At 40.7% G+C, this 10,363-nt stretch overlaps 1 protein-coding gene across 1 annotated transcript in view; it reads right to left on the minus strand.

Annotated features, from left to right (window-relative positions):
- pde3b (phosphodiesterase 3B) overlaps positions 1–10,363 on the minus strand; it is a 37,595-nt gene that overhangs the window by 3,970 nt on the left and 23,262 nt on the right. The window contains exons 2-13 of the mRNA XM_044030146.1: positions 8,795–8,845; positions 7,008–7,256; positions 6,172–6,326; positions 5,461–5,561; positions 5,123–5,363; positions 4,653–4,738; positions 3,313–3,476; positions 3,093–3,227; positions 2,741–2,852; positions 2,515–2,628; positions 1,193–1,392; positions 45–248 (exon numbers count right to left, since the gene is read on the minus strand). Of these exons, the coding sequence (XP_043886081.1) occupies positions 45–248; positions 1,193–1,392; positions 2,515–2,628; positions 2,741–2,852; positions 3,093–3,227; positions 3,313–3,476; positions 4,653–4,738; positions 5,123–5,363; positions 5,461–5,561; positions 6,172–6,326; positions 7,008–7,256; positions 8,795–8,845 (1,812 nt within the window). The remainder of the gene's footprint in view (positions 1–44; positions 249–1,192; positions 1,393–2,514; positions 2,629–2,740; positions 2,853–3,092; positions 3,228–3,312; positions 3,477–4,652; positions 4,739–5,122; positions 5,364–5,460; positions 5,562–6,171; positions 6,327–7,007; positions 7,257–8,794; positions 8,846–10,363) is intronic.

The raw sequence follows: 10,363 nt of genomic DNA on the forward strand, positions 1-10,363 counted from the left end.
TCTGATCCAACAACAACAACAACAACAACAACAACTGCCGAGACCTTGGAATTGAACTCAGCCAGGAAGTCAAAGTGCTTCTTGAGGTCTGTGGCCAGGATCGCTTCGATGACGAGGAAGCGGAAGCGCTTGAACTCCACGTGGTCCAGGTTGACCAAGAAGTTGAACTCGGGCTGGGCGAGGTAGAGGCTCCAGGCCGAAGCGGCGTGGTGGTTCTCCAGCACTGAGCGGTCGTTGTACAGCACTGCCTGCAACACACGACGTGGAGAAGACGTCACGGCGACAAGATTCCCAGGATCTCCTCTAAAACGCTGACAGAACGTGTTTAAAAGTAGTCAGGGAACGAGATAGAGGCCACATGAGCTCATGATGGGTCACAGAGACGATACAATGTAAAGATCCTCGTTGCTATGTCAACAGCATCAGTAATCAATAGGTTCAGGGTTGCCTCTCCTTTCTTGTAACCCACTTTCCTGGGACTTCACCACAAACCCAGACAGCCCGAGTGCTATCACTGGTCATGTTGTGAAAAAACAATATTTAAACAGAGGCACACTGTTAACCTTTTAACCCCCATTCAGGAGAATGACACAGTGGGATTATCTGACCATGTGCTGCTCGACTCAGTGGAAAAAGCACGTCCACCACTTTTGTTTTTGTTTTTTTAAACACCAACGCACAGCTCGTCTTTCGTTAATGACGCATGTGAGCGTGATCGCCCGTATTTTGGAGACGCGAGGCTTTGTTTCTGAAAACACAGGCGTGTTTATGGACATCAACGTCCACCTCATGTGACTCCATCACGAGCACAGGTGAGAGCACAGGTGACAGCCAAGCACTTTGTTGATTATTTACACGATTAATCGAGCAATCGTTTGGTCCACGATGTCAGAAAATGCTGGAAATGATGTTCCCGAATGTCTTGTTTTGTCCACAAATGAAAAATGATTCCGTTTTTAATGATTTCTTTGATTTATGGAGCAAGGAAACCAGAAAATACTCCTATTTAAGAAGCTAAAACAATCAGAAATTGTGTTTTAATCATGAAAAAAGCTCCAAACTGATTCATCGAGTAACTGTTTCAGCTCTGAAGGACTTAAAGGGTTTGTAATATGTTCAAATGTTTTTTATGGGGGGGTTCCTCTGATGATCGGAGAAGTCATTATCCTGTCATTGAATGTAGGCGCGTTACCTGAGGTGCATTAGTGGCTACGAGAAAGGCGTTTGTGCGACCGGGATGGTCGTAGTCGTGCATTGCAGCTGCTACATAGAGGGCCATGAGCTCCAGGGCGGGGATGTTCCACGCCAGGCAGCCGTAGCTGTCGTCTGAAATGGAGAGGCTCTTGGACGAGGCGTAGGATATCCTGCCTGGAGAGATCCCACTGTCTGAATCTGGAACAGGACGACAAGTGAGAAGAACATGAGGCATCCAGTAATAGTTTGACAGACACATAAACACAAATGACACTTTATAAATACAATATAAACGTATTGAATACATGAAGCTGTAAATAAATAATGAAAAATGACTACAATTATATACATACATACATATATACAGTACATATATATATATATATATATATACACATTATATATTTATACATAATTAAAATAAAAATATGTTATTATATATTACATTACTATAATATATTATATACTATATTAATATTGTCATGTATAAATATAATATGTATATAATTAATATAATGTATATACATACACATAATAATAATAATAAATTTTATTTATATATATATTATATATGTATATATAATTAAAATAAAATATTTTATTATATATATTACATTACTATGATATATTATATACTATATTAATATTGTTATGTATAAACATAATATATATAATTAATATAATATATATACATACACATATACATATAATAATAATAATTTTATTTATTTATATATATATATATATTATATTTATATATAATTAAAATAAAATATTTTATTATATATATTACATTACTATGATATATTATATTAATATTAATATTGTTATGTATAAATATAATATATACATATATAATATCAGCAGTGAAAACTCAGGTATCAACATCGTCTACATCATGTTTCGTCATCTTTTCTTCTTCAGTGGTGATAAATAAATACATTTTGCGCCACCTGCTGATTATCTGGGTGAACTAACATCAGTGAAGGGACATAAATGTACATTTCCGTGTCATTTCAGACAAAAGTCCCGCGTCTCTCTCAGGTTTAAGCCTCGGCTCGTTTCTAATGAAGCTGAAATATGATTGGCAGAAAATGAGCCTGGGAATCTCTGCATTTAAAAAACAAAAAAACAAAAACAAACATCTGTGTTGTGTGAGAGTTAAGACCACATCCTGTGGAAAAGGTCACAGCAGAATCCGTGTCTGACGTCAGCGACTGTGGGCAAACACTCAGTGTGTGCTTTGAGAGATGTGAAAAATGGGGCCTATTTTTTTTTCCTTTTACAAATAACCATACGTTATCCTGCACAATTGTTCACCTGTGTCACTTCCTGTCACATGTTCACTGTGGATCTGCTGGAACCCAGGGATTGGTCGAGTGGTCAGGTACCAGACAGCGTGGAGCACATCAGTAGCATGGACCCGGTTATGATCTGTGTTCAAATTCAAAATTTAATGCAAACACACACATATTTCTCATCACCATGTGGCAAAACTGCATCTCAGTCCGGCAGGAAACAGGATGCGCGGAGCGCGATCACTCACAGGGAATGTCTCTGTAGCCATTTTCCAGAGCATGGAAGTACGACATGAACTCCCTCACTGGGATCTTGAAGATTTCAAAAAGACACGTGTCCTGGAAAAGGGTGTACGTCACCTGAGGACACACGAAAGACAAGCGGCGTTTAAAACGACACTCGGAAACCAGCGGGTGATCTACGGCACGACTTTTAAATACACCTAAATAAATAAGACTTTTGTTTGTTATAATGTCACGGCTTATTTCAAACAGGCCTCTCTTGGAGGAAATAATAACTCCACGTCACCTCGACCTGAATACTGTCGCGCAGTAGTAGAAGTTTATTTTTAAGGGGCGGTTTGCGTGCGTCATACTGACATAGCTGAGAATTCTCCCCGACTTTCCTCCCGTCTTGTCCACCAGGTCAAAGATCTGGAAGTTCCACGTGTTCATTCTCTCCATGAGAGCCTCTTGGTCCTCCAGCATAGGATCCAGTCTGAACTCCTTCTCGCCCTAGAGACAACCCCGACACGCACAGGTTACACAGAGCGGATGGGAACGCCGACGACGCTGTGCCAAAGAGAATGTCTGATCGCACCTCTGATTCCTGAGTCTGCTGGTCTGTGCTTGGGTTCTGCTCCTTCTCCTCCTCAGTCTGTCCCTGGTTCCCCGCAGCATCCGGTCTCCCGTCTCCAGACGCGTCCACCTCCGGACACTCCTCCCTGATCAGAGAGGCACCGGCGAACTCCAGCCCTTCGCCTCCTGCAAGACACCGAGCACAGTTTATACGGAGAGAACCTGCAGAACATTATTGTGCCGAGAAGACACAATAAGAAGAAGTTTCTTCTGCAACTGTTGGAACCCAAACATATCCTTCCTGTTGCTCTGTTGACAGGAAGTACACTTGTACCAGAGCAGTAAACATCAAACCCAACTTATCGAGCATCAGTTGCATTATCACATTCATTTTTAAATATCTATTGAAACTAGAATTGCTAGTATGTAGTAAACAGCTTGATAATAACGGAGGCAACAAAGTAGTTGTAAGGAAAAAAAATATTACAGATGTTATATACAAAGTAACAGCTTGGTACTTCTTCACTTTAAAACAGATGTGAATGAAATTTGATCACTACCATATTATCCAGTTAAAATGAATTGTCCTTTATGTCACACATGTTTTCACTGTTATTACAGAGCTATTATTTGGCAAATATTACAGAAATAAGACGGGAATTGGCATTTGAGTATTTGTGAAAATCGAGGCCTTCAGTGGAAAAAGACGCACCCGAGTGGCGTCAGAGGAACTGTGAAATACGCGTGAGTCACTATTAATAATTTCTTATGTGTCCTCGTAGGTTGATCATTAAAATTAAATTTGTCTTTATATTATTATTTCTTTTATTTCTTCAGTTTGAGCCTGAAAACAAGTTTAGATTTTTGGTTTCATTCTCTCATACGTTAATGTCTTAAAATCGACGAAGATATGAACTTTGAGAGTGTTTGAACTCGTGAGAAATGTGAGAAAATGCTAATGTCTGTCGGAGAAAAGTGTATAAAGTGTGTGGTTTCACAGCCTTAACACATATATAATAATTGTAAAAAATAAAGCTGGCTACTTGGCGGATTTCGCCTGTTGCGGGTTCTTTTTAGAACGTAACCCCCCCCCCACACGATAAACGAGGGACCACTGTATTGCGATATACTCACACAACAGCTCAAGTGAGTGTGAACACTTGGCACCCTCTAGTGGACTGAAATGTTAACTGATTTCTATATGCTAATCCACAACATGTTTATTTATATTATACGCTAAAAGAAGCGATACCAAGCTGTACCAAACGCGATATAATGTCATCACATGTGTTTCAGCTACAACCATGTTCCTTTATTCCTTTATGTTATATAATGTCTGTATAATACTGTACGCGTACGTACCTGAACGCCTGCGTTGAGCCTCACTGCTTGACGCCGATTCCCCTGAATCACCACCTGAAAACCCCTTGAGCATCTGACGACCACAGCTGAAATGGACACAGACAATCACAGTCAGAACCAAACACTGTACACACACACCGTACTTTATTAGTATTATTATTATTATTAGAATATAATATGTGTATATATATATATATATATGTATATATATATATATATATATATATATATATATATATATATATATATATATATATATATATATATATATATATATATATATATATATATAGATAGATATATATATATATATATATATATATATATATATATATATATATATATATATATATATATATATATATATATATATATATATATAAGTATATATATATTAAATATATATATATATAATAATAATAATAATAACCACTCACTGTTAAGAGTGGATAAGACAGCGGAGGTCTCACCTGGTGCAGAGAGGGAGAGCGGAGCTCCGGTAAGACTGCTGAAAGTCCGGCGAGCTGAACGTGTAGCCCATCGGCTTGTGCAGGTTCAGGTTGACGCTCGGCTTCGTCAGGAAGTCCGCCGTGTCGGGGAACTCCACGGGCGAGCGCGTGACGAGGGACGACGAAGAGGATGAGGAGCCCAGACCCACTGCGGGAGGGCTGTGGCTTGGTGAGGTGAGCGGGCTCAGGCTCGGAGATGTACCTGGACGGGGATGAGGAGAAGGAGAAGGAGAAGGAGACCATTTTAAACGTCAAATGATCAAGGAATTGTGGCGTCTTTGGCGAGTCTGGAGTCTTACCAGCTCTCCGAGGCCCTGCATGGTATGTGAGGGTAACAGAGGACGATCTCTGCTTGGGAATGGTTAGCAGGTTTGCACTGGGCCCATTGGACAGACCTGAGCTGGAGCACAACACAGCCACATTTTAATCACTTTCAACTTCAAGCCTTTTATTCATCCTCTTTCACATGTTCTGGTTCACGATCCGAGCGTCTCACACCGTCAATACCAAAAAAGAGCATTAACCATGTTCAGCTCATCAACCCGGCACCATAGCCAGACTTCTACTGCCATCCTGTGGAGAAACAGTGACACTGCACGTTTGTTTTTAGCTGTGAAACTTTAGTTTAAGTTTCAAAATAAATTCATTATTCATCATCATCATTATTATTATTATTTATAATCCACTTAATGCCATTCATCCTGATTTTCATTCATAACAGGGGCAAGAGTTTTTTTCTCACAGCTTTTTCAGGAGTGACAAACTGTTCATGTTTAAAATTAATCTAAGGATGAATCGGAAGAGAAGTAGGACAATATTTCTTACACACAGAAGTGTTCTATTCTTAAAAGTACAATCTTTTCTGGCTTATTGTCATTCACCTTGGCTTCACTGAAAACAAATGGAGAATAACCAGGTTATGCTGCAAGAGGAGCCAATAATTCATATCAATATTAAATCGATACACATATATATTAATACATGAAAACTAGGTGCGTTTGCATCCGTACCTGGTCAAGTTGAGGTCAGGGTGGGGCCTCTTGCCACTGCTGCGCTCCCAACGTGAAGAGGTGGATTCAAGAGCGGAGAGCGCAGAGGCGCAGGAGGAGGAGGTGGAACTCCGACGCAGCTGAGGGGTGGGGAGGCTGTTTCTGCTGCTCAGACCCTGATCAACAACAACAACAACAACAACAACAACAAAAAGACAACGTCTCATTATACACACATGAACAGCTCGGGCCGGGACAATATACAATGTCATCTTGCGGCGAGATAAAAAGCACTCGATGGTGTCAATACTTCACATGCGTGACTTAAAAACGCAACATTTAGTTGTGCAAATGATGTTTATGATGGCGGCTGCATCCACAAGCTTTCTAAAAACACTGTTGGACATAAACCAAATCAAGTTAGATAACAGAGCTTGGGCTACATGAGTTTAAATGTACTTTTACTCTTTGCCTTTCGACCCAGTGTTGGTTTTATCTTTTTTTTTACAGTTTTATTGCATGTTTTTTATTGTTGTATTGTTTGTTCTTAGGCTATTGGGTCTTGTGTTTTTACATTTTATTTGTTTTATTTACCTCTGATGTGCAGCACTTTGTTTCAGCTGTTGTTTTCAAAGTCCTTTATAAACAAAGTGGGATTTGTCCGTAATAATTCAGTGACGATAGCTGATTTTCATATGATCTCAACACAGCCTCATCCATTCAAATCCACTGAGACCTGTGTTAGTGTCTGTGGTCGAAACTCCTAACTCGACTCAGTATTTTGTAAAAAATATATGTACCACAGACCTAGAAAATGCAATACAATCATTTTGCTCTTAGAGATTGGAGAGACCCACCTTAATGGTCTTCCTGTCGCTCCGCTCGACAGAGTCTTCCACCTCATCGCAGGGGTAGAATCCCGGGAAGGGGGTGAAGGGGTTGACCCGTGGGCGGCACGAGCCGGAGAACGTGCCCATGAGGCTCGAGATGCTGCGCAGAGCCGAGACGGTGTGCGGCGACAGGGACGAGTCCATGAGCAGGTCCGACACCAAGTTCCTGGCCTCGTTGATGACCGACAGATCCACGCCGTTGCCGCTCACCGCACCCTGACGTACACACGTGTATATCACACACATTACTTCTCATTTGGAAAATAGATAGCTTGATCCAGGTATGTCAGTCCGACTAAGACTAGCTCGATTTTAGTCAGACTTAAGTGTTTACATGACATTAAGAAAACCAAATTATTGTCATAGTCTGACTAAGTGTATTCATGCTGGAGTAATCAGACTACAAATCACATGATCCAGGTATGTTAGTCCGAATAAGACTAGCTCGATTTTAGTCAGACTTAAGTGTTTACATGACATTAAGAAAACCAAATTATTGTCTTAGTCTGACTAAGTGTATTCATGCTGGAGTAATCAGACTACAAATCACATGATCCAGGTATGTTAGTCCGACTAAGACTAGCTCGATTTTAGTCAGACTTAAGTGTTTACATGACATTAAGAAAACTGAATTATTGTCCTAGTCTGACTAAGTGTATTCATGCTGGAGTAATCAGACTACAAATCACATGATCCAGGTATGTTAGTCCGAATAAGACTAGCTTGATTTTAGTCAGACTTAAGTGTTTACATGACATTAAGAAAACCGAATTATTGTAATAGTCTGACTAAGTGTATTCATGCTGGAGTAATCAGACTACAAATCACATGATCCAGGTATGTTAGTCCGACTAAGACTAGCTTGATTTTAGTCAGACTTAAGTGTTTACATGACATTAAGAAAACCGAATTATTGTAATAGTCTGACTAAGTGTATACATGTAGTAGTAATCGGACTATAGATCACATGATCCAGGTATGTTATTCCGACTAAGACTAGCACGATTTTAGTCAGACTTGCGTTTACATGACATTACGAAAACCAAATTATTGTCTTAGTCTGACTAAAACCGGACTTTTAAAATACATTTAAACCTAAGCCTCCAGCTCCAGCTAATCTGCTTGAAAGCTAATAGAGTGTCTGGAATAATGATGTCGTAGGAACACTAACATCACGACACTGGTGAAGGCCCACCATTTGTTCCTCTGCACTTTTGTGTTGTTGTGCACTCCGTTTTCATTTCTTCGAGGAATCACATTTTCTCATGACTGACTCTTTCTAACTTCCCCTCCCACCTCATTCCTCTCCTGTTGTCTCTCCTATTCACCGGACCTCTCTCTTACACAACTGAAACAGTAACAACAGCCGCAGTTTTTCTCTTTCTCTTTTTTTGACAGGGGGGGAGGGAGGGAGGGAGGGAGGAAAATACAGTGTATCTAGAGTTCATATGATATATGTGGCGCTGTGTTAATATTTGAAGGATAAATAGGTGTTTCACTGGGTTAAATAATGACTTTCAGCCCGTCTATACTGAACTCTTTGACAGACACGAATAGTTGAAACAAAACCAAGAATGCCTGAGAAAGATAAAAACACGTGGCATGGCAACAATTCTAAGGTCATTGTGTGTTGTGTATTTTAGACAGAGTGTATTTAGCCTACCCACGAACCAAATATCAGGAAGTGAACGGAACTGTCCTAAAGGGGATTTATGGACAACCATTAAAACATGAGATTTAAAAACAGTACTGACCTGATACTGCGGTTTGTACCAGTGTTTCAGATCCCAGTCCCACAGGATCATCTGACAAAACACGAGAGAGACACACAATCACACTGTGAGCCACAGAGAATATGAAGTGTATTCACGTGCACAAGCTTAAACATACGCTCCACATTTAGCCACATTATCCTCGTAAAGGGCACTGGCAGGTCAGAGAGAGAGCGACCTCGCCTCCGCCAGTCTGTTTCTCCGCGTTTATCTAAACACACGGTTTACATTTAGGACCTCTTGCACCACAAGAAGCACTTTCTACTACAGGTATGCAAATGCACACAAGTTTTTTTGTTGTTTTTTTGCAACAGCAGAACGAGGCCTTTGAAAGCAGAAGAGGAAAAAGAAAAAAAAAGAAAAAGGAAAACCACTGAAACCACCGTGGTGTGTCGACAATGGAGCAGTGAGATCTTATCTGGCTGCAACTACGTCAATCGGCTGCATTTTCATGCTATCTGTTGGTAACCAAACAGCTCTCACACAGCAGTGTGTGCTGCAGTCACAGTTGGGGCAGATTGAGCAACACTCCGTCGCCGGACCTGAAATAACCCGAGCTTCTGTGTTCACAAAAAAACAACAAAAAACAACGAGTCAATTAGTTAAGATAACAACCGAGTCGCTTTCTGCACCTTTTAGTGTTTTTAACAGCCGTCTGTCATTTAAAGTCGACTGCAATCAAATATGTGAGTTTTGACAGTGACGACACGCATTTCGCAATATTTCTGAGCCCAACACAGGAAATGCAGCAGTTTGCTTTCCCAAGTAAAATCAAGAGTAAACATATCAAGGCCACCGTGCAGTCCCTCCCCTCACCACAAGGGGGAGAGACACAGAAGCCTCAACCAAACCTATAAACACCTTTTATTTCCATCGCAGCCAAAATGACAAATAATGCAAAGCACACAATATCACACATGTTAAAATAATAATAATAATAATAATAATAATAATAATAATACAGAATTTAAAGTTTTTTTTTTTTTATGCTTCTCTTCCATCTGTAACACATACAGCACCTGTCTCATAGCCCTGTCTGTGCATGTGAAACAAACAGTGCACGGAATCTATATCTAAGGCTGTTAAATAGATCAGCGGCGCCATCCCATCTCCTCTAATCAGTAACCGTTTCATTGATCAAAGTGGGATGTTGGGTGTTTGTCATCAGCATCTGTACAATGCTGCCAAACATTTAATATGGCAAATAGGCCGTGCCATGGCAACCCGACATAGAGGCCAGCAAACAATGCTCCACACACCATGGCAACAGGATGGCGGGAGACGGCTGGAGGACAGAGTTGTTGGCCTTCTGCTTGTTTACGGAGACGCGCGCAGAGGGGGGCTGAGACAGAGAGTAAAGGGACAGAGGTAATGATAAAAGAGACGGAGACACAACCAGATGCAATGTGAGCGCGGCCTTCATTTGACTCCCAAGGATCGTGTTTTGTCGGCAGTTCCATTTTCTGACTGACCCCCGCGATCACATGCGCAGCACACACCCCAGTGACGCGCGCTCAAATGTCTACAGCATGTCACACGATACGGCGTCGC

The sequence above is a fragment of the Solea senegalensis genome, linkage group LG7 (genome assembly GCF_019176455.1).
Source record: "Solea senegalensis isolate Sse05_10M linkage group LG7, IFAPA_SoseM_1, whole genome shotgun sequence".
NCBI classification, from domain to species: domain Eukaryota; kingdom Metazoa; phylum Chordata; class Actinopteri; order Pleuronectiformes; family Soleidae; genus Solea; species Solea senegalensis.